At 47.5% G+C, this 23,371-nt stretch overlaps 1 protein-coding gene across 2 annotated transcripts in view; it reads right to left on the bottom strand.

Annotated features, from left to right (window-relative positions):
• Positions 1-23,371, bottom strand: part of LOC119452829 (meiosis regulator and mRNA stability factor 1-like) — a 64,826-nt gene that overhangs the window by 27,019 nt on the left and 14,436 nt on the right. For both annotated transcript variants that reach the window (XM_049667300.1, XM_037714783.2), the window contains exons 6-13: positions 19,013-19,210; positions 18,214-18,343; positions 11,028-11,420; positions 10,065-10,226; positions 8,672-8,847; positions 7,072-7,247; positions 4,813-5,012; positions 3,968-4,201 (exon numbers count right to left, since the gene is read on the bottom strand). In XM_049667300.1, the coding sequence (XP_049523257.1) occupies positions 3,968-4,201; positions 4,813-5,012; positions 7,072-7,247; positions 8,672-8,847; positions 10,065-10,226; positions 11,028-11,420; positions 18,214-18,343; positions 19,013-19,210 (1,669 nt within the window). The remainder of the gene's footprint in view (positions 1-3,967; positions 4,202-4,812; positions 5,013-7,071; positions 7,248-8,671; positions 8,848-10,064; positions 10,227-11,027; positions 11,421-18,213; positions 18,344-19,012; positions 19,211-23,371) is intronic.

The following is a 23,371-nucleotide window of genomic DNA, read 5'->3' on the forward strand; positions in this document are numbered from 1 at the left end:
TTGATTATCGCTACCTCAACAAAATCACCAAGAAGGACGTGTACCCTCTTCCACGTATCGACGACGCCCTCGACTGCCTCCATGGTGCCACCTTCTTTTCATCCCTGGACCTTCGATCTGGCTACTGGCAAATCACTGTAGACGACCTGGATCGCGAGAAGACCGCCTTCGTGACCCCTGACGGCCTTTACCAATTCAAGGTCATGCCTTTCGGTCTCTGCAACGCACCAGCCACCTTTGAGAGAATGATGGACACACTTCAAGGATTTAAATGGTCGACGTGTTTATGTTACCTGGACGACGTGATAATTTTCTCTCTCACTTTCGCAACACACCTTGAGCGGCTTTCGACCATTCTAGCAATTTTCTGACGAGCTGGCCTCCAGCTCAATTCCTCGAAGTGCCACTTCGCTCTTCGTCAAATTACTGTGCTGGGCCACCTCGTTGACGCTTCCGGTGTCCGACCAGACCCAGCGAAGGTACGCGCTGTCACGATTTTCCCCGTTCCACGGTCTGTCCATGACGTTCGCAGTTTCGTGGGGCTGTGCTCCTACTTTCGCCATTTCGTGAAAAACTTTGCGGCGCTCGCACGTCCACTCACTGACCTTCTTAAGCAAGACGTCCCGTTTTGTTGGGGTCCTCTACAAGCTAACACCTTCTCTGAGCTCATCGCCGCCCTAACGACTCTACCTATACTTGCCCATTTTGACCCAGCTGCTCCCACAGAAGTGCGCACAGACGCTAGTGGTCACGGCATCGGTGCAGTTTTAGCCCAAAACCAACGCGGCATTGATCGTGTTATTGCGTACGCAAGTCGTCTCCTTTCGAAATCTGAAAGCAATTACTCGATTACGGTACGGGAATGTCTTGCCATTGTCTGGGCGGTTTCGAAATTCCGTCCTTACTTGTATGGCTGCCCTTTTTGTGTTGTCACAGATCATCACGCTCTCTGTTGGCTTTCCTCACTGAAGGACCCTACTGGACGACTTGGTCGTTGGGCGCTGCGCCTTCAGGAGTACTCTTACTCAGTTACCTACAAGTCTGGCCGCCTCCATCTGGACGTGGACTGCTTGTCCCGCTACCCTGTTGACCAACCAGACGGATCGGAAATCGAACCTAGCCCCTGCGTTATGTCCATGTCCCAGTTTCTCCAGATTGGTGACGAGCAACGCCGTGATGCTTCTTTGCGATCGCTCATTGACCGGCTGGAATCGGCACCTAACGACGCCTCACTGCGCATGTTCGTCCTCGTGAATGGCACACTTTACCGTCGTAACGTCCAGTCCGATGGCCTTGAGCTGCTTCTCGTTGTGCCTAAACATCTGCGCTCAACGGTCCTGCATGAGCTTCATGACGAACCAACTGCTGGTCACCTTGGAGTATCTCGCACGTACCGCATTTACACGATTGTAGGTCGACCCATTTTTTCAAATTTGGCAATCCAATGTTGGGGGGTCGACTTAGAATCGAAACCGAACCGTCTACCGCTAGTAACGGCAAGAGAAACGAGAAATCAGGGGTGCTACGGCGTGGTTACAACTTTGCACCTACGTTTTTATGGTTGCGGTAGAAGCGTAGCGTAATAATTTACTGTATTGCATACATTTTGATTGCGCGCACGAGCGCACGGCTCTTGTGGGAGCATCGATCATGGAAGAGCCGCCGTTTAGGGGGTATTGGTAGATGGCGGAAGAGCCGCCGTTTGGGGGGTATTGGTAGCTGGCGGAAGAGCTGCCGTTAGGGGGGTATTGGTAGTTGGCGGAAGATCCGTCGTTTGGGGGGTATTAGTAGTTGGCGGAAGAGCTTTTCTTAGAGATACGATTGTTTTCGACGGCCGCGCACATCTGTCACTTCTGCTGTTGTGCTGAATCGTCGCGCCTGTCATGAGTGCCAAGAACTTTCGGCGCTCGTTCTCAGCAGCGTTTAAATGGGCTGCTATCCTCCATGTTGAGGAAACGAACAACTGCGCAGCGGGACGCAAGTCTGGAGTCAGTGAACGTGTGGTGTGGCAGTGGCGGCTTCAGCGCGAGAAAATTTGGCCTCTCTGGCTACTGTGTGCGGGTGGGTCCTCTCTGCGTGGGCGGCTGTACTGTGCGATGTCGTGGTGCGGTCGTTCGCGAAGTGTGGACTCACTTTTGATGACGACGTGCTGTGGGACCGCAGCAGCTATGACGGCAGCAGTACCAGTGAGGTCCACTCTAGTGACGATGAGTGGTCTTAGAAACCCCATCAATAAATTTCACTTGCGTGAAATGCACTCGCGTGGTTTTTCTCCCCCCCCCCCCCCCAATTTTTTTTGAGACATGCAATTTTGGGGGGGTCGACCTACATTCGAGTCGACTTACAATCGTGTAAATACGGTACGACCGTATCCGGTGCCACTTCTTTTGGCGCGGTCTCGCCCGGTCTGTTCGACGTTATGTGACCTCCTGCGATAAATGCCAACGTCGGAAACGTCCTACTGCACCCCCTGCTGGTCTACTTCCAACCACTCTCCATCCCGACCGAACCATTCTTCCGTGTTGGCTTAGACCTTCTCGGTCCTTTTCCCGAGTCCAGATCCAGCAACAAGTGGGTCGCCGTTGCTATCGATTATGCGACCAGGTATGCATTCACTCGAGCGCTCCCCACCAGCACTGCTACTGACGTTGCCGATTTTTTTGCTCCACGATGTTATTCTACACCATGGCACCCCTAGCCAATTGCTCACAGATCGAGGCAGTGCATTTTTATCCCGAGTAATCGACGATCTTTTGCGCTCCTCCTCAACGCAGCACAAGTTGACCACCGCCTACCATCCTCAAACAAATGGCCTCACTGAGCGCCTAAATCGCACCCTCACGGACATGCTTTCAATGTATGTTTCCTCCGACCACCGTGACTGGGGCCTGGCGCTGCCTTACGTGACCTTCGCCTATAACTCATCGCGTCACGATACTGCCGGTTATTCACCCTTTTATATGCTCTTTGGCCGTGAACCGACGTTACCAATGGACACCCTACTTCCGGCTGCTGCCGCGCCCCGCCTAGCGAGTATGCACGTGATGCCATCGCTCGTGCCGATCATGCGTGTCAGATCGCCCGCTCTAGGCTGTCGGCCTTGCAAGCGACCCAAAAGCGCCTCTATGACAGCCGGCATCACGACGTTCGCTTCTCACCCAGTGCCTTAGTTCTTCTGTGGTGTCCATTCCGTCGTGTGGGCCTGTCCGAGAAGTTGTTATCTCGGTACACGGGTCCTTACCGAATCATCCGCCAGGTCACGGACGTCACCTATGAGATTGTTCCCGTCTCTCCGACTTTGCCGCCTGCGATCGCTTCCAGTGACATAGTTCACGTCAGCAGACTGAAAGCATACCACCCTCCTTCTGACGACAATGTTTGAAGTGCGCCGAGACGGCGCTTCTACGCCGGGGGTAATGCTACGAGAGACACATTCTGCCAGGGGCAGACGACAAAGAAGACGGTTCTGTCTGGTGCTGGTGGCTGTTCACCATCTTGGCTACTGTGTCTGTGTAGTGTAAATACAGTGTAAATAGTCCCGCCTTGTGTCGTTTTACGTAACAATATTGCTATAACTCTTCAAATTTCTCAGTGGTGAGACAGGAGTGCGATGTGTACAAATTCCAAAATGCTGGTGAGCGTTATGTACAAATCCTTTTGACTGTGATCCGTACAAATTCTCAATTGTCTGTGCGTGTGAAAATTCTCCGTCGCTGGAATTTGAGATGAGACAGGGCAGTTTTTGGGGTCTCATCTGCATAGATCTGAAAAACGTAGATGCGTGTTTTGCACAGATCCCTCAACTGTAACCCATACAAATCCTGAAACGCCGACGTGCACGAAAATTGCCTCGTCACTGAAATTCCGGACAAAAAGAGTTGCAGAAAAAGAGAGAAGGAAATGCCTGCACGGAATGTCACTGGCCCGAATGACTGAAGAAACATTCAACGATTTGAACACAGCTCACCACAAGCACCGTGCCGGGCAGCGCATCGAGCAGGTCATCTAGTGTGCACATTCCGTAGTCAGCCACTTCCAGCGGCCGGTTGTACGCGCTCTGGAAATGGCTGAGTAGGGTGGACAGCGACATGGTCTTTGGGGCATCTGGCTTCTTAAAGAGGTGCTCGATGTCCGAGATGAACCGCTTCATCTGTTCCTCGTGCGTCAGTGTGATGATGCCGTCGGAGCCATAGCCCAGGACCTGCGGAGGGTAGACAACGAGCGCTTAATGGCGTATTCGACTGGCCGTTCCAGAGCGTTCTGGAAATGCTATTAGGCAACAATAAAGCTGTGCTACAGATCTACCGGATATCCCGCGGAGTGGTCCCTTACTACGCGCATCAAGACGCCACTACCTGCCGAAAAGGGGCCACACTGATGCTGGCCTCCTGACTACCACCTGTGGATGTATGGCCCACCCCATAGATCCCTGTTACCTTCATCAAGCAAAAAACATAAAGACGTTTTGGGACTTGTACGGTGGCCATACAAGTGCCAAAACGTCGATGCGTGCTAACGCAGCTCCACTGACCGTGATCTGTACAAATCCTGAAATGTCAACGAATGCTTTGCTTCTGTCCCTTGACTGTGAGCTGCACAGATGCCAAAACTTCAACGCACGCTTTGTACGGTTCCTTCAATTACGACCTGCACAGATTACAAGACGTCGATGTGTCCTTGGGCAGACACCCTGACTGTGATCTGTGCAAATTCCGAAACACCAAAGCATGCATTTAACACTAGTTGACGACCTGTTTTACCAATGCAGAAGAGCCAGCGCAGCAAAACAGCGGCGGTAGAGAAGTGCCTCACCTCGACGACTTCTGGGATGCTCGCCATGAGGTCGGCCACCTTGCTGCAGGCAAATTGGAGCAAGCAGAGGGGACGGGAATAATGATCCTTGTATGCTTCAAGGAACTTTCCTAGTTGCAACCTGCAGTGCGGCTGTGCACGCAGCAGGTCCACCATCTTGAACGCAAAATCTTCTATGGCTGAGCCCTTTCTGAGGGTGCCTGCAATATAAAGCAATGGTCAGCAATGCAAAGCAAAGCACAGGTCGACCTGCTGAAGCTCACTTCGATTCGGATAAGGGTTACCTGTATACCGTACCTGCCAACACGTGAACGTTAAAAGTTTATAAACATCTAGCGAACACATGTGTTGCGGTTTTGCGCGAGTTGGTTCACTGTGACTTTATATAATGTAACACAGGAAAAACAAGGACAAAAGAAAGAGATGGAGACACATGCAGTGTCCGTCTTGAGCTTGTTTTTCATGCGCTACGGATGTGAAGCCTGTGAACACAACACCGAAAGGAAAGGAGGGGATGGTGCTACAGCACAGATGTTTTAAAGCTCACCTTGAGTGCACATTTTCTGGGGGATGCATATGCACTTTGTTACTCGCTAGTCAAGCAGGCAAGCAGTAGCGAAATTGGAATGGCTATGACTGACAAGCAACCCATTGTTTTTATATAAATCAGTAATCTTTTTTTCAGTGCATTAGCTGTTGCCGATTTCTACTGCTTCAGGAATTCCTCCGCGTAAACTGGGTAGAAGCAAGTACTCTCCCTCTAGTGTCCTTTCACCATCAGAATCTCCGACCCCCCAAATGGTAGACCAGTGCACAAAACTATTTCGTGAACGGTTAGTTTTTTGTAAAGCTTGATGCAATATTCCCAAAATCATAAAGTGAGCCCAAATTTATAAACATTACAGCAAGTTCGGAAGTCTTGGCAGGTGTGGTATACTTATTGCAAAAACGCCACAGTAAAGCAATAACGGCGAAGAAAGTGAGTTGGACTACGACAAGCCTTTTGTTGATTCATCACTAGCAGTAATTAATGACAGGACTGTTTTGCACTTTCAAATGGAGCCAACGCAATGAGATCTGACTTTAGAAGTGAAAAGAGGCAGAAGACACTGGTTTGTCTTGAACACAAAGAGCAACGGAAAAAAAAAAAAAAAGCACGGAGACTGCGGTTACTTTACATAATACGTAACACACATTTTGTCAATACATACTCTTTAGCAGGGGTTTGCGAATAGTAACTTTCGAGACCGAATTGAATATGAACCAAGTACAGTCAACGACCCCGATTATTCGAATACCAATAATTCAGACATGCTTGATTATTCAAACAGCCCGATTGCAATGCCACTAGCCCCATAGACTTAATATCCAAAATTCGACCGAAATTTCGGACACCTTACAGCTCATTATGCGATAATTCAGACTCCAACTGCACGACCGCATGCATTTTAAAATGGCCACCAAGTCAAGCAGAAATAGCAACAATTTCCTATTAAGACATCGTCAACATGGTCCTTTCATCTATCTATAGCTACAGCAGGACAGTGGTCGAGGTAGAGGCCGTGATTTTCTAGCGACGCCTTCCGCTCAATCTTATGCCACTCTTATCATGTACAGTTCATGGCCAGCTGATTCCATTGATAACGCATGTGGAGCGTTGCTCTGCAACTCTGCAGTTCACATCTGCAACTTGCTGCTACTGCTAAAGTACTACTGGCGTCAAATGAAACGCGAACAGCAGAAAGCATAACTGAAGGTACAGTGCGCGGCATCCCGTCATCGCCACTGACAGGTGTGCTCACCCAGTTTGACTGCACTGCACGCTGGTGCACCCCCTTTTCGTCATTGTTCGGGTTTTTTTATATGAAAGCAAGAAAAGAAAAAAAATCAAATAAAACAGAAGCTGAAATATCACAGCAGAGGGCGAGTATTATCGCCCCGTGTGGCGAAACTGTACATGCTATCAGCGTCAAATGAAACACGAACAGCAGTGCACGTGGTACACTTTGCGCAGTAAACATTACTGCGCCGTCATCTGTTCTTGCTTTCAAATAAAAGAGAACCAGAACAGCAACAAAAATATCACAGTATAGGGAGAGCATCGTCGCAGCCGTGCGGTCAAACCGGATGTGCGTGCCTGTCAATGGTGATGACTGGAGGGCACGCACTATACATTCAATTATGCGCTCAGCTCTTTGTGTTTCATTTGACAGTGATAGTACCATCAAACAGAAGCAACACCGCTAATGGCGTGCTTACCCATTTGCTTGAGTGGCTCCCGCTTGGCTCGTTTGAAGCCCCGCTTCGAAGTCACGACACCAACGCCCGGCACTGATGCCACCAGGTGTTCCAACGGCACGGTTCCTGCCTGCCACTTCTCCAACTTTGTCGCCATGGGCAGCGGCCCAAACTCGGCTCTGTAACATGCCTTGAAGCTGCGCACCGCACGGCATTGTGCTTTAGCCAAACGTGCTCCATGTCGAGCAGAGCAAGCAAACGGCAATGTTAGACAACTTTTAAGTACGGTAAACTCTCGTTAATTCAATCTTATACCAGTGTCACATGTACACTTCTGATCGCAACTGCGGTCAAGCCGGATTGAGCTTGATCCTGATAGAGTGTTGCTACAATGGTCATTTGCGATCGCGATCTTGCAGGATCCAAATCCAGACAATGGCGATCCGTGAATCATGATCGGGCCTCTTGATCGCGATCCGCAGGCTAATGTCCGCGCTCTCTAGTGCAGTATTCTAAAAACGCTAAAAACAAAAAGCCAAGGCAGCTCAATAAGAAACGTTTAAAAACCTTTTTATAAGCAATAGTAAGCTGTAAAATTTAAACATTGTCCAAATTTCCCCATATTTCACAAATCTGAATTTGTAGCCAAGGCATTCTGCAGTTCTGAGAGTTGCCGACAATCAGCAGATGATAATAACTTAATCCGGATCGTTGGACCGTATAGCAGCGACTATTGTTGATTGCGATCACGAAACCCGATCCGGATTGGCCTTGATCGTGATCAGAAGTGTACATGTGACACCGGTATTATAGTTGATTCGGAGGGTCGGATAAACCCCTGCAAGCACCAATCAAATCTGTACATCGAAAGGTTAGTTTCAACCCATTTCTTGCATAACCAGAATCGCAGGGGGAAAAAAAATAAAATAAAGTCGTAAGGTTTTACACGCTGAAACCAGAATCTGATTATGAGGCACACTGCAGTGAGGAGCTCCGGATTAATTAATTAACATAAGCGGTCAGGGTCGTACCTGTGACCTCGAGCTCAGCAGTACAATGTCATAGCTACAGGGCTAACATGGTAGGTAATCGTGAAAAGCCTTCAGCTGCAGATGAGATTAGAATTGCTGTTTTTTTTTTTTTTGTTATGATTCTAAGTCAATTTTGCGAAGTTTACAGAATGTGAACTCCATGGGAGAACTCTCTACAGGAACACTGGATGCAAGAATATAATAAAATATTTCATGTTTAGCATTGTTGGAAAGCACACTCATCCAGTCCACATCTTTTTCACTGTGTGGGCGCCGCTTTACCAATAAGGCTACCATGCACCCGTCCTCCCGTTCACCTTCTTTGGTTCTGAGCATGTGTGCAAGATTAGCACCGAGAGCGTTAGCCAGCACGGCTCACAACCAAGATAGTGGATATTGAACATCTTTTTTAACTGCAGGTGTCGCGTAGTATGTAAGCTTAGGAGCTGGCTACCGGCCAATAAACCCTCATAGGCTAGCTGAATGCATCAAGACTTGCCAAATTCAAGGCTTCCACTATCTAACAATTTCTAGGGCATGAACCACTTCATTATAACCGGGTTTAACTATACGTGCAAATCCAACTTTACCTGTCCAAGAGGAGGGAGCCATCATGGATGTCCAGCAGCTTCCTAAGCTGCGTGATCCACGTCGCACGAGGTAGGCAGACTTCGGGCAGTGGTTTGAGCAAAAGTCTGGGCATGCCAGGTATCGCAGCAATCGGTGTGGGGTTGTCATGAATCGGGCAGTACAGTGGCGACCCCGTCTGTAAGTGTTGGGACAGGAATGCCATCGTTGTTCCACTTCACATCCTCAGTAATACCATTATTGCTAATTTTGAGTTAAATAAAAAAATATATGTGTCTGCAATCTCAAAAAGCATTTCATCTCTGCACTGCTGGCCTACACACGACAGTTGCACCTAGCAGAGTCTACTGCGTGAGGCCTCCGTGATAGCTGCGACGTCTTGCATAGTGCAGATATTGCGGCCGCCAAGAGTGCCGCGACAAGCCCTCTCACCAGCGAGACGCTCAACCTTTGTACGGGGCCTTCCACCCTTTCCATTTCCCCTGTGTACTTCCAGCGTGCTAGCGGAGATGAAGTGAGAGAGAAAGTCGCTCATTGGTGCGATAACTACGCTTACTTAGTGAAGGACTTGAAAAACTCTTGCGGCAGGAGATTAATGAAATGACGTCCTTTAATAGCGTGGCCATTCTATGATTAGCTAGAAAAGTGTTTTAGAGTCCCTTTATTTGTTTTCAAAATTGGTCAGAAACCACTGGGGAACGAGCAAAATAAACCTTAGTGCAAACGGGATCATAGAAGAAGGTAAGAGGGCAAGGTGCTACTCTCAACTTACATCTTTATTACATCACAGCTCTACTCATAAAAACCCAGGCATAAGGAGCATGCAACATTATGACATCAGACAGGTCAAGACAGATATAAAAAAATATTGAGAACAAAAACTCAGTGTTGTACAGAGCAAAGAAGCAACACTGACACACTCTGGTCTAAGTGATAATATTAAAGAAAGCTTCTGATATAATCATCGAGCTTCTCCACGTGCAAAGAGAAGGAAAAAGCGCTGCAGGTTGTAAGGTGGGCTACCTGTGAGGCAATTTAAGGCATAACATTTACAACAGCATGATGTTCCGGTAGCATTCTGGTGTTAGAAGAGGATTGGGGACACAGCACCTAAACAATGATTTCTGTGAGTGACTGTACCGTCCATTTACGTCGGCACGGTGGATTTGCCACACAGACAGCCACCTTTTAACCTCTAACACTTCTTTCTTTTCAATGCTCCTATTTTTACCTTCCATCATAATTTTCAATTGTTGCCATCTTCTCTCCTTAAGCATGTAACAAATACATAGAGACATCCAGGACAGTGCCGATGCCATGTGTGAGGCATGAATGCCTGTACAGTTGATACAGCAATAAAATGGCCATTCACAGATCCCAACAGAGCGGCCGTACCTGTACCAGCACTTTGTCATCAACACTGAGATGGAGACAGTAGAGGCCCAGACGGCGCTGGTGGATGTGCTTGAAAGCTCGTATGGCTTCGAATGCATTTGGCACGTGCACGTATGCCTTGACATTGCCGTCTCGTTGGACATTCAGACTGATGTGCAGGACCTAGAAGAGAGAGAGAACAAGAAACTTGCTAAGTCTTGCTGTCCTGCACTATAGTGCTGACCATATAGTTTCCCACTAAATTTACCAATGAAAACGCTGGTGCTGCAATCGTTCAACTTCCATGTGAACGATGACCGGTCCATGGATTTGTCTAGTCTTTGTGCATGTGTCTTCAGACATTCTTGTGCCTTATTTATTGCAGTTTATACACCTTTATCAGCCTAAATTTCCAAGCACTAAAGTTTATTTAAACTACAGGTCTCAAGTGCAGTGAGCACGTAGCGAGTGACACGGGCTGGAAAGAGCGGCGGCAGCTCTGGTAGCCACCATAACTACAGCGGCCAGCAGTACTTCACCTGCCACGGACCAAGCAATGCACGGCCGTGCTGTTCCCCAGATTTAATACGCGACGTGCACATTTGGCGATTCAAAGCAGCAAGAGAATGGTGTCGAAGGAGCAAGGCAACCTCCTAACATGTACCATACACCCTCCCAAGTTTCTTTCTTCGATGCACACAAAGTAAGGAAAATTGCTGCTATGCAACGCATGTGCCAATCATGTCATAGCCCTAGCTGGCGTTGCAATGAGAAATACGCTTGCTCCTGTGGCCTAAAAGAGCATCCGGCTGCTGTGCTGGCAGACCCTGGTTTGATCCACCATCGAACACTTCATTTACTGAAGAGGCGCGAAACGCAGCATAGCAGGAACCAACCCTACCTGCGAACTGCGAAGTGCCTACTATGAGGCAAAGAATACTTCACATCGAAAGATCCAGCGAAAGAATGAGAAATGCAACTTACCGACACATGCTCTCGAAACAAAGCCAAAAGCATCCTCCTGAGATCGTTAATCTCAATGTTGGGGTCGAGGTTCGAGACACGGATGCAAGCGGGAGTTTTGCCGGGATCCTGCAGTGAAACGTTTTGTAGCCTAGCTTCCAAGGCCAAGTTGCTGCCAGAGGCAGTCGCGTCTTGATGCTGATGCTGGGCCAAGGCTTGCACGAGGTCTCCCGGCAGAGCCTGTGGATGAGCTGGTACGCCCTCACACATTCTGGGAATACCGTAGAAAGGTAGCATGTTGCCGGTATTGGTTGGAGAACATGACCGGTGGCGTGAGGGCATGTTTAATGCCCGTCCCAAAACAGGATGCGTGACTTGTGCTCCACCAGAGTTGTGGACATTGGGAACTTCTGGCTGCAGAGACAAGGAGGAACAAGAATACCGACTTAAATCCTAATCAAAATAAGATGTGGAGATAAAAAGACCTGGAGTGCAACATGTCTTGCTAGCTTTTTCTCGAATGTTCATGTTATGCTAACTTGCCTACCAAACATTCATTGCAGTTACAATTATCATTGTAATTTATTTTTTCTCTTAGCAGCCTCTATATTTCTGCATGGCATTGTCAAATATAGTGGACGTTGGGCTTCTAAGTGTCTTTGTATTTTGTAGCTCTACAAATGCTAAAATACCCATTTCCACGTGGCATTTCGGTTCTCAATAGGGGAAGCTCGGAAAGTACGACGTGTTGCATAATGCTGGTTTTCAAAAGTCAGCTTCGCCTCAATACAGCAGTGTTATGCAGTGAAGCATACGCCAAGTACTGTGGTGAAATACGAAGAGTGGGACGAAGAAAATGTCAATGGACACGGTATGTATTCCTTATACACGCGTGCACCCACCATCTATATAGGGGACGCCCGATTTTCCGGACGGACGATAATTCGGACGCCTTCGCAGGACCGCCACGCACCCCATAGAGTCGATGTATAAAAACATCTGAAATTTTGAACGTAAAAAACATTCGCCATCCAATTTTCCGTATTTATTGCCATTACCGCATGTCCAAACAGCATAGCGGCATTAATGGTAGGCCCCACCACCGCCATTTTGATTATTTCGCCTCCTCGAACCGGCGCTCTAGCACGCAGATCCACAGGCAGCCGTAGCCACCACCGTGGCAACGCTACGCCTAGCCACTTCGACATTCGCTACCACGCTTCTTTCGGTTTGGTGCCGTGTTTTTAATTGAAACAATTCGCCACTGTTAGCAATGGAGCCAACTCCGCCTTTGTAATCCTCGCCTATGTCTTGGAAGCTCGGAAAGTACGACGCGTTGCATAATGCTGGTTCTCAAAAGTCAGCTTCGCCTCAATACAGAAGTGTTATGCAGTGAAGCATATGCCAAGTATTGTGGTGAAATACCAAGAGTGGGACGAAGAAAAATGTCAATGGACACGGTATGTATTCCTTATACACGCGTGCACCCACCATCTCCTATCAAAGTACGAGCTACGATACGTGTAATAAGTGTACTGGCAATCTATCAGAGCTATTTTGGACGTGCCTATGGCCATTTGAGCCCTTGGGGCAAATAAAAGGCAAGCATTCGTTTTTCTTGGACTGCCCAATTTTTCGGATGTTTTCGCGGCGCCTAGGGAGTACACAGAGTGAACGTTGACTGTACATTGAAAATGGTGTTCAAAAGCAAAATATAAATTTTCAAATGAATATCACTAAATGATTTTGGTTTTATAAAAGATTACAGATTACCCACTTGTGGAAATTATAGCATGGTGATGAAACCTGCTAATGGTGGAGTCCCCTTTACCGCATGCTCAGATTTGCAGTTCAGGTCAAGACAGAGCCACATTTATTTAACAATTATTTAAGAATTTTTATATTCAATGTTGCATGCACACTGCCATATAGCATCACATAGTATGGCATTGAAATCATAGAATAAAAAAAAAAAACAGCAAAATGAAGCCTAAACGTTTAATCTTGGACTGTCATGACCTATAGCACGCCTTGGGGATTGCAATGAAACAAAGAGATAAAAATCCATCCAGCCGTTATTGTGCTATGCTTTCTACAAGCAAGGTGGCCGACATAAAAAGCACCTCTGAGAAAATGGGCCACAAAGTTCTGGAAGCAGTTGATCGGCACAAAAATATGTCAGCACAAAAAAGGCCTTTGCCGGACAATTCCGACTTGACCAGTCAGCATACATGTGTATGACCCCAACGGCGACTCCAATAGCAACCAAAATATAACGACTCCTTTAGAAGCAGCGTGTCTCGGAGGAGCGTAGGGAACAGTGAGTGCATTGAACACACATCATTTCCCATCTAGGAAGATTTTCGAGCAACTACACCACAGGCAAATCTGAACAAATTACTTGTATTAAAAAAAAAAAAAGGCAATGCGGATTGTTAAGAAATTACCGAGGGTACATCACACAAGAGAAATATTTTTAGAACACAAAATTATTCGAGTAACAAAAATCTATGACTATCACCTCAGCCGAACACTTACAAGAACATTTAAATAAAACATCATTTCTTCAAAATATTTCAGGCCCGAGAAGGCGCGAACAAAACTACAGAACAAGACATAAGGGCATGTGGGAAATTAAAACATGTCAAACAACTTATGGTCTACAAACGTTAGAACACCGGCTTCCACAACTTCTTAATGACCTATTGAGACGGGATATAACACCCCAATATGACACATTTCGGACACTCTTGGCTTACTTTCTTTCCTAAACTTTTCTTGGTTATTTCTTTATGCAACGAAAGCCCAATCGCTTTACAGAATTATGGCGTTACTCGATGTTATTCCTATGTTTTTCTGTTAAAGTGTCTTTGCCATGTCATTGCACTGTGTAAACTATTAGAATCCTTTATTTCGTTTGCAATGTGGGTATGGCTTCATTCTTTTGAAAAAACTTATGTGCCAGATGCAGCCTTTATGTAACGTGTTTATATATTGTTCTGTAGTGCAATGTGACCGCTGTGAGCAGTGTTTACTTTTTTGTGTATCTTCTTTAACGTCACTTTGTATGCTACTGCCAAAAAAGGGGGGCCGTTGTTCTATCAAGCTGTTGAAAGACAGCTTTTACTTCGGTCCCCCTGCATCATCATGTATGACGTGATGGTCAAATAAACTTATTATATTATATAACAGTAGCTAACAATGTCTGATTATGATATTTACCATATTAAAATGCGTGCCTTTTTATTTTGCCGACAAAATTAAACCAGAACGAGTGTTTGATGCGCTCGTATGCTTTGCCGCATAACACAGTTGCAGTGAGGCGAAGCTGACTTTAGGAAACTGCCCACCATTGAGCAACACACATTAGACCCTTGGCCATATTTCTTGCTAAAACATTGGTTGCACGTTAGATTTCTACTGTGTTTAGGAGCTTTTAATGTTTAATAGTTTTCTATATGGACACATAGAAAGGAAGTGCACATTTCATTGGGGGCATGTTAGAATCAGGCAAATACTGCCAAATAAATCAGCACTGTGTTCCAGCGCTGTTTCTGCATCTTGTTTAATTTGACCCACTGCATAATTTGATCACTTTTGCCGGTCCCGTCAGGGTCGAATTAATGGAAGTCGACTGTACTAACTCAGACGATAATTCAGATGTCTAAGGGAGATGCAAATGTCTAATGCAAACGTCCAACGTAGACGTCAAATGCCAATACTAACACAAACGTCGAACATAGATATAGACATAGATCATACCTGCCAAGTTCGGACAAACCAAATCAGGAAGATTTTCCGACCGGGCGGGGGGTGGAGGGGAGTCGGTTCGTAGGGTTTCCCTACTACTTTCTTAACAATGCTACACCTCATTAACTTCCAAGTGGATTGGATTGGATTGGGTTGGACTTTTTGCCCATGTGGCCAGACAAAGCGCTGGATGCAGATAGAAACGGGGCACAACTGCAATTCCCGGGAGATTTTCCTCTCAACTGTACAACCGGAAGAAACGGTCGAAATCTGGACGACTTGGCAGGTAGGTAGATGACAATGCAGACATCTAATGCAGATGTCTGCGCTGTACATCTCATTATGCACCACTAACAAGTAGGGGTGTGCGAATATCAAAATCTTTGAATACGAATCGAATACTTACTTCGAATATAGAATAATGATATGCACATGCATTTATTAGCAAGTTGGGTAAATTCATTATGATGGAACATTGCAATTACATTGCCAATGTTAAAAAACTAGACTAGTAAGCCGTACACTAAAGCATTGTGTACTTGGCTCATGTTTACTTGAAAAATTCAGTATTTCCCACTAGCTGTCCTCGCCAGCCTGTGCTTTACTATACTACATCAAATGCCCATAAACTCGGAGACATTTGACCCTGTGCCACTTGTCACTCATCGCACTTGCTGTCAAGCTCAGAACTGAGGTAGCACTGCAAGAAAAATAAAAATTTGGAGGACGCTTAAGCTTCGCCTTCAACAGTGGAACGCGATAGCATTCAAAGATCCTTGACTGTTTCTCACACTTCCCGGCAACTGCAGCATATGTAACCGTAATGTTTACCGGGAAACGCTGGCGGTGAACGCTATGCACGAAGGTGCGCTTTCTGGTAGAAACGCGGCCTCTTTCGTGGGCCGGCCTTCTTTTATTGTCTGCACCTTTAATATTTCAGCCTGAGAAGATTTAGCACAAAAGGCATGCGCTGTGGGTGGTTTGTTTCATGACAATTGTTTGTGGGCTGTCACTCTCAAAATTCCGAGGAATAACTTTGTAAAGAACGCAAGACAAAGTGTGAGCAACTTTAGTGGTAAAATATATTTGGAGGGCCTGCGTGGTTGGGGATGATTTTCTCGGCCGCGGGCGGCAATGCCGACGCCAGATTTTCTGTGACACGGGGCCCTAAACGCTATCGCGTTAAAATAAAAACCACCTAGGTGGCGTTGGTAGTGCTTCTTGATGCCAGCGTCCCTTCGAATGCTGGCATCGAGGCGTCGTAGTACTGAGACCACCGAAGCGTTCACTGTCGGTGCGCGTTAGTGTCATAATGCAGTACTTCTCTTTTCTGCTCGTAGGCGGCGGCACCGCCCCGAGCAAGAGCGCGGGTACACGGAGGAGTGTTAAGCCCAGACCACACGTACGCTTGCGGACGCGCGTAAGCTCGCGTCTACGCGCCTTGCGGTTGCCGCGCCTAGCGAGGAATGGCGGTTTGCATCCACAAATACGCGCGACAGCGTGCGCTCACTGGCCTCACTTGTTTACACCTTGGCAGACGCCACTTCGTATTCCGTTGTTGGCAGTGCTTCAAAATGCTTCGATATCTATAAACGTAATTGTTATCTTTTTGGAACTGTTATATCAGCACAAAAAGTGAAGAAGAAGCACTTTCTTGCATGATATAATTCTGCTTAAGTGAGAGTTGAATGTACCGCGCCGTCGCTGCGTAGCCAGGCGCGCCGACGCGAGGCAGCCCAGGCGCGCGATAACTGAGAGGAGCTGATCACCGAGATCGCGCCGCATTTCGACGCGTACGAGCCGTGCCGCACCATCTGCGCATGCGTGGGCGCGCGGACGCGAGCTTGCGCGCGTTTACAAGCGTACGTGTGGTCTGGGCTTTAGATATATAAGGCGCGTCTGTGTAGCTCTCTGCGAATGCGTTTGTGGCGCAATGGGTTAAACGCTCGGCGATCTATCGTCGCGGACCGAGAGGTCGTGGGTTCGATTTCCAAATTTTGCATGTTTGTGGAACTTTTTCTTCTGGTTTCTTTCTTTGTATTATGTTCTATGACGTATTTCCGTGACGGAAATACGTCAGTGAAGTCTTGGTGGACCCCGGCATAAAACACTTTCGTGTTAAAAAAAAAAGGCACCCTCGCTATGCGCAAACTCGTGCCACTTGCTACTGAGAGGCTGGCTTTCCCGCACAGTTTATACGTCTAGTGGCTAAGTGTGCTTTACAGGCGAAATCTCTCTAGCAGCACAAAATCACGGCAAAATAAAGCACAACATTGCGCCAATATTTTTAGTTTACATAGAATTACATAGAAACAAATGCTAAGAATCGTGCTTGCTCCTGCACTGCCAGTGATATATTCGATTTGATTCGAATATTTGTATCCAACCGAATATTCAAACATTTTCGAATATCTATTGTTCAAATCGAATACGAATATTAAGAATATCATATTCTATAATATTCGACCTTTCAGAATTTTCGCACATCCCTACTAACAAGCCAATAGGGTGGAAAGTTGAGCTTCTTGGCTCTTGACTAAAGGTACAGTGTGAGAAAATCAGGAGACGGGACAGCGTAGGGTGGACCTACTCCTCACTCTGTAACTACAGCAGTATTGTATGGAACGGCATTGCAAAGAACGGCGTTCCTGGAACCAGTTCCTTTCGAGAGAAACGGAGAAACGCCACCGTTCCGCTAAGGGTGGCCGGAACTGTAACAGTAACTTGTTAGGTTTACGAAGGAGCGACAGAGGGAACAGCGTTCCTTCTGTAAACGTTCCACAGAATTGAACAGATGCACGCATGTTCGCAGCCCATCATGCAAGGCAGACGGGTTACCGCGTGAGATGCAAGGAACTACCACTTGCCTGTCACGTGACTATGGTGCATTTTTTTTTGCGAGCTCTCCCTTACATTTTTTTATGACTAGGCTTCAAGATTGTCACTCGAGGGACGAGGATGGAAAATTTACACTGTTACACTTGTTATAGACAAGCACCAAAGTTGCAGTTAGACATGTCTGGAGTATGTCCGGTGCTCCCTGAAAAAATTTGTCTAGGAGCGTTTCTTTGGATTTTTTTTATCTCCAGATAATCTGCTGCCGGTAAGGTTCAAATTCTTATTGTACACGAAGTTCGATGCAAGTTTTAAACTGCTCACTTTATTTCACCTCAGGATTATCAGACACTATATTTTAATTTAAAAAATCAAATGTAAAGTTAATGTAACAGCACGTTCCGATGTTCGAAGTGTAACCGGAACGCATTCCTTTCGCATTAAAGGAACTTGTAACAGGAACTCGTTTCAAGATTGGGAAGGAACGAGGAACGAGCTTTCGTTCCTGTTTCAGAAGAACGTGTACAACACTGAACTACAGCCAATAACAACTTACCACTCCCTTGCAAGTGAATCAAACTCGAGCGTGACAAAGTTGTGCCGAGGTGAGCACATGCCTCACCTGACTGCTGCTGCGCATGACGGGAGACACGCGTCCCACGCTCCCTGGCCTCTTGAACTCCGCGGGAGCTTCTAGCCCAGCCAGTGAAGTCGTGGCAGCGTCTGGGTTCCACATGTCCACGACAGGGAATCTGCGCGAGTGCACATTTGAAGACCAAGCGACAGAAGATGGGTTTGTTTGGTGACCCACGTTCTTATTCTAACAACTTTGATAAAGGAATGTTGCGCTCACAGCTGCTTTGCTTTTGCTCGAATTTCATCACAGGGTCAAACCTCCTTGGTCCACATTGTTCAATAACTTGGTGCCATTGCCTGCCTGTGCACAAACGTCTGCTTTCATGACCAATGGCAACTAAGAGTGCTGACAAACCAGGCAAACAATTACGTCAATGATGCCTTGTTTGCGTGACAGCAGGGTGGATGGCCGATGCAATTCGAACTGACCTTTATTATTTGCACCCAATCGTGACATTAAGAAATAAGTGGTGAAGTTGGCTCTCACTAAGTGTGACCACACTTTGTGATCGGCTGTACGTCTTAACACCGTTAAGCCTAGTGAAGAAGTGGGCAGCAATCTACGCAAAGGGTAGAAAGTGCTACTGTTGCCGCTAGAGTGCTTCGAGTTCTGTCTAACAGCATTTAGCATTGGCTGTGGGTCAACCCTTATAAAGGCTTTGCCAAAAAACCTCCCCTAGGAGACAAGACGTATCCATGTTACAGCCATTTCTTGTTAACTCACACGAACGGCTGCAAGGCTATACCAAAGCTCTAAAGGAAGTAGGCACGAAAACACAGCTGACCTCTCCGTACGGCGCTGCGACGTTAACATCTGGTAGTTGTCTGCTTCAACTGATGATGACTCTGGGCTGCGGCTGCTGCTACTGCTGCTTCGCTTCGCTCCACTTTGGCCGCTCCGCGATCGGCGCTGTCTTGGTGTGTGCAGACTGACCGAAATGGCGTTCCCGCAGACGTTCTCCCCATCCATGCGTACACGTGACCTGCATAAAAGGAGGGATGCTGACATTTAGAGCGGAGCTGGACATGTCTTAGAACTTGGCTGACAGCCTAGCACACCTCTTCAACAATTGAGCACGGAAAGAAATAAGGTGCAGTATAACTTTACTTACGGTGAACCATATATAGCCAAACCTCGATATAATGGATTACCGGGTATAGAAAAGACAGCACAGAATTTGACTAGCCATGCCTTAGAGTTTATATCAAGTTAGGGTGAATATGTCATACACATGAACATACTTGAGACTGCTTTCACGCTGACTCGGTCCGCATGAATATCGACAGCAACAATAAGATAGCAACACTTAAACGGCTGTTGGTCCAAATTGTCTATACAGTTGCCGACCCATTTTCCGGACCTAGCGGGGACCGAAAAATAGTCATAAAAATTGAACAGTCCGAAAAACTCATTCATCCCAAAAAATAAAATTTATCAGGCCTAAAGCGACATAAAAAAATTTCTAATAATGCCCTGCCTAATACTACGCTTGGAGGCAATCAGATTTGCTTGGATTTGCGCAAGACTGACGTCTGCGTATACAGTTGACAAGAGCGTCCCCGCGTTGGCGATCTTTGTTGGCAGAGATTGCCATGGAGGTTGAAGAAACGAGCCCTGTTACTTCGCACCACTAGGCTCTCGTGAAGGTACAGGAGGTGGCGCCGATCACACAAATGTGAAGCCGCACACACACACCAAAATGCGACGTCTCAGAGAAGGTTTATTCGATTCAGCCAAGTTTATCTGCACCTTCTGCACCCGTTAACGGTGCAGTACACCTTGGCCTTCGTTTCCCCGAGGTACAGCGGTGCACCCTGCACCCCCGTGCTCGATTGCACGGGGTGCAAGGCAAGGTGCCGCTGCGGTGCAGTGCAACCTTGAACCTTGCAGTGAGTGGGTGCAGCCCAACACACCATAACTGGCACCACCTGCACCTTTTGGTTTGTGGTGCCGTACACCTTTTCCGAATTGGACAAACCTAGAAACACCTGCTCTGTGGACACACCACGTGAAAAAATAGCAACCAGAACTTAAAAAACTGATCCTGCATTGAGTGATTCTGACGATAGTGCTGACCGAAAAAAAAAAGAAGGAAACAAGAAAAAGTGCCGTCTCCCGGAGTGTTTTGCCAGCTAAGGAAGAGCGGGCATGGCCTCCGAGAAAGGAGGATGGCATGTGCTCTCTGTTGATAGCATTCGCCTACCAATCTTGGAGGCTAGAGAGCGGGCCACTGGTAGCCAAGCTTGGCCAAGCCAGCAGAAAATCCAACATGGCGGCCTCCAAGATTGGGTAGCGGGGCTCTGAACGAACGTGTTAGTCCAGAAAATCGGTCGCGAAATTGGGTTAGCCCTATGGGAACCCCGACGGTGCATTTATGAAGTCTGGAATATCCAACAAGTCCGAAAAATTCGGCGGCGACTGTATAGGCTTAGTGGATGCGGTGCTGCATGAAGAAGTCTGCAAAATCGAGAGTGCCGCCGTCGTGGCCTCAGAGATGGAACCGGCCCACGCGCCAGTGCTACGCTGGAGGCCACGGCTGCCGTACAGAGCTGTCTTGCCTTGAAGCATGCTGGAGACATGCCTTGACAACATGCCTACCCTAGCATGCTTGAAAGCGAGCTACTTTCCTCGTGGCTTCCGAAATCTGCACACACTGCTCGCTCATCTCGGCAGGCGCAACCTTGTTGCGGCTGGATTGGAGTGAGGGCTGCGCTGCCCTGTGCCCAGCGCGGGTCTCGCTTCCGTGCTTAGAAATTTTGCGTGCGCCCTCCTTTTACCACCACCGGGTTTGAAGTGTTCGTTCAAACAGTACGACACTTTTGAAGAAGTTTGTTATATCTGGATGCAGCTCCAACAGACAGAGTCAGAAAATCCCAAATACAGTGAAATGTGGTCATTATAATAAAAAAATCATTAGATCTCAAATCGTTATAAGTGGGTTCGACAGTAATCAACATCCCATTGCAAAATTAGTGAGAATAGGAGTTTTGAAAGAATGCTTTCTCAGTCTAAACTGCATTAGTGTTTCTCTTTTGGGTTTGTAACAGACAAAGAGTGTGTTATTATTTTATAGAAAGAGCCCCCCCTTTTTTAAAATTCAGTACTGGTAGCAGTAAAGCTCCAAACCACGATTTAATAACTTATGTTTGAGAAAACAAAAGCATGATGCGGATTAACAAGAGTGTCTAGAGTGAAAAACTGTTTGCATCGGGAGAGAGTGTACAGTAAAAGCTCGATGATACGAATCTCACGGGGTCACGAAAAATATTCGTATTAGCCGAAATTTGTATCATCGAAACACAATTAAAACTACTGTCGAATCTCGATAATTCGAACTCGAAGGGGCCCGAAAATTTGTTTGAATTAAAAGGACGTATTTTTGAAGTATTCGTGCACCATAGCACGATACACGAACGGTGCGAGTCGTGAAATATTGCGGCGCGCAAGCGCATAGCAAGCACGGGCCACGAAACTGCCCACGCTGGCTAACGGTCGCTTCCCGATAACGACAGAAAACGAAGCTTCAGGGAGCGAGCGGGCGGCGCCGGCACACGGGTGCGCGCGGAGACCGTCGAAGGTGAGGGAGAAAGGCGGCAGGGAAGCGGATTTGGCCGCGTCAACTCCGCCGCTTCGGTGGCTCCCCTCGCCCTCCCTCGTAACTCTCTCACCTTCGACTCCGTGCGCGTGCGCGCCCGCCGCCGTGCTGGCGCCAGCTTATTTTAGCCGCCCCCTGAAGTTTCGTTTTCTGCCGTTATCGGGAAGCGAGCGTTTGCGGGCGTGGCAGTTTCGTTGGCCCGACTGTGCCTCCGCCGCTGCTTCCCTCTGCGCTGCTGCCGCAGCGTGCAAGGTCAACATGTGACTAGAAAATAGAGGAGAAGGGTTCACTGCTATTTTATCCGAGTGGCTGAGACGTCGGCACCAGTGTGTGCTAGAATACGGTTGTCTAGAACACTCTAGTCGGCACGTACACGCTTGTTCCGGCGCGATGCAGAAACGGCGACCTTGCAATTTGAGAGAGAAGGAAATTTCCGCTGCGGGGGTTTTTTTTCCCCCCGTTCCTTCGCGCGCGGCATTGAGGGGTCTCTCCTGAGCTTTTGCTCTATGGCGGTGTTGGAGCAATGCCGGTCGGAGGCGCCGCCGCGTGATTTGGCATGCTGCTAAGAGCATTGTCGGTACGCGGTATGTTCGAAGTAAGCGTGTTCGAATTTGCTTGCTTCGCGTTGACGTTGAACGAAAGCACGTTTTTCATGATAGTCTCGCTGTGCAACAATTGTGCTCAGTGTTGACGTTGTGAGGCCTAGCTCCTTAGCCAACTCCGTCCGCTTCCTCTTGGGATTCTCATTGACCTTTCGAAGAATGTCTAATTTCTCTTTAAAGGAGAGTGCTTTCCGCTTGCGAGACATAGCTCGCTGTGACTAGGCAAAATGGCGCAAACACGAAGAACGCGGCCCGAAGCGCAGCAGCCACTCCATCTGACGGCTCGCAGAAAAGGAGGAAAAGTACAAAAGCACCAAAAGCGCCACCGCTTCAAACTCTTCGCGCCCAGTCGCGGAGTCGCGACTCCGCACCAAATGAGAAGGAGAGAAAGCGCGTGACTGCGCGCTGTTCTCTTTCGCGGCCGTCGGAGGGGCGGCGTTTATTCGTATCAACTGACGCAGGCTGAAAATCGATTCGTAACAACCGTTCTCTAGCACGTTGCAAAGTAATGGGGCTCGGTCGGGACCACAGAAAAATTCGTATCATCCGTAAATTCGTATTAGCCGTGATCGTATCATCGAAGTTTTACTGTATAAACCTTATGAAGCATTCTATGTGAAACAACATACATTAACAGACAGAAAGATCAAGCAACTTGGATCCCCTGATTGTTTCTTACTCATTGAAGATCGAGGGCCTTGAATTTGGTAGCTGTGATGCCATGAGGCAGCGCATGAGGGTTCATTAGCCGGATGCCCACTTCTATGCTGACGTAATACATTATCTGCGCGGTTTAAAAGATCTTCCACATCCACTGCCATGGCAGTGAGTGGTGCTGACTAAAGCTCCCAGGGCGAATCTTGTACATAACACAAATATCCAAGAAAGGGGATGAGAGAATGGCTGCCACAGTAGCTTAATTACGAAAGCACTGTACGCATAATGC

This window comes from Dermacentor silvarum, chromosome 5, assembly GCF_013339745.2.
Source record: "Dermacentor silvarum isolate Dsil-2018 chromosome 5, BIME_Dsil_1.4, whole genome shotgun sequence".
NCBI classification, from domain to species: Eukaryota; Metazoa; Arthropoda; class Arachnida; order Ixodida; family Ixodidae; genus Dermacentor; species Dermacentor silvarum.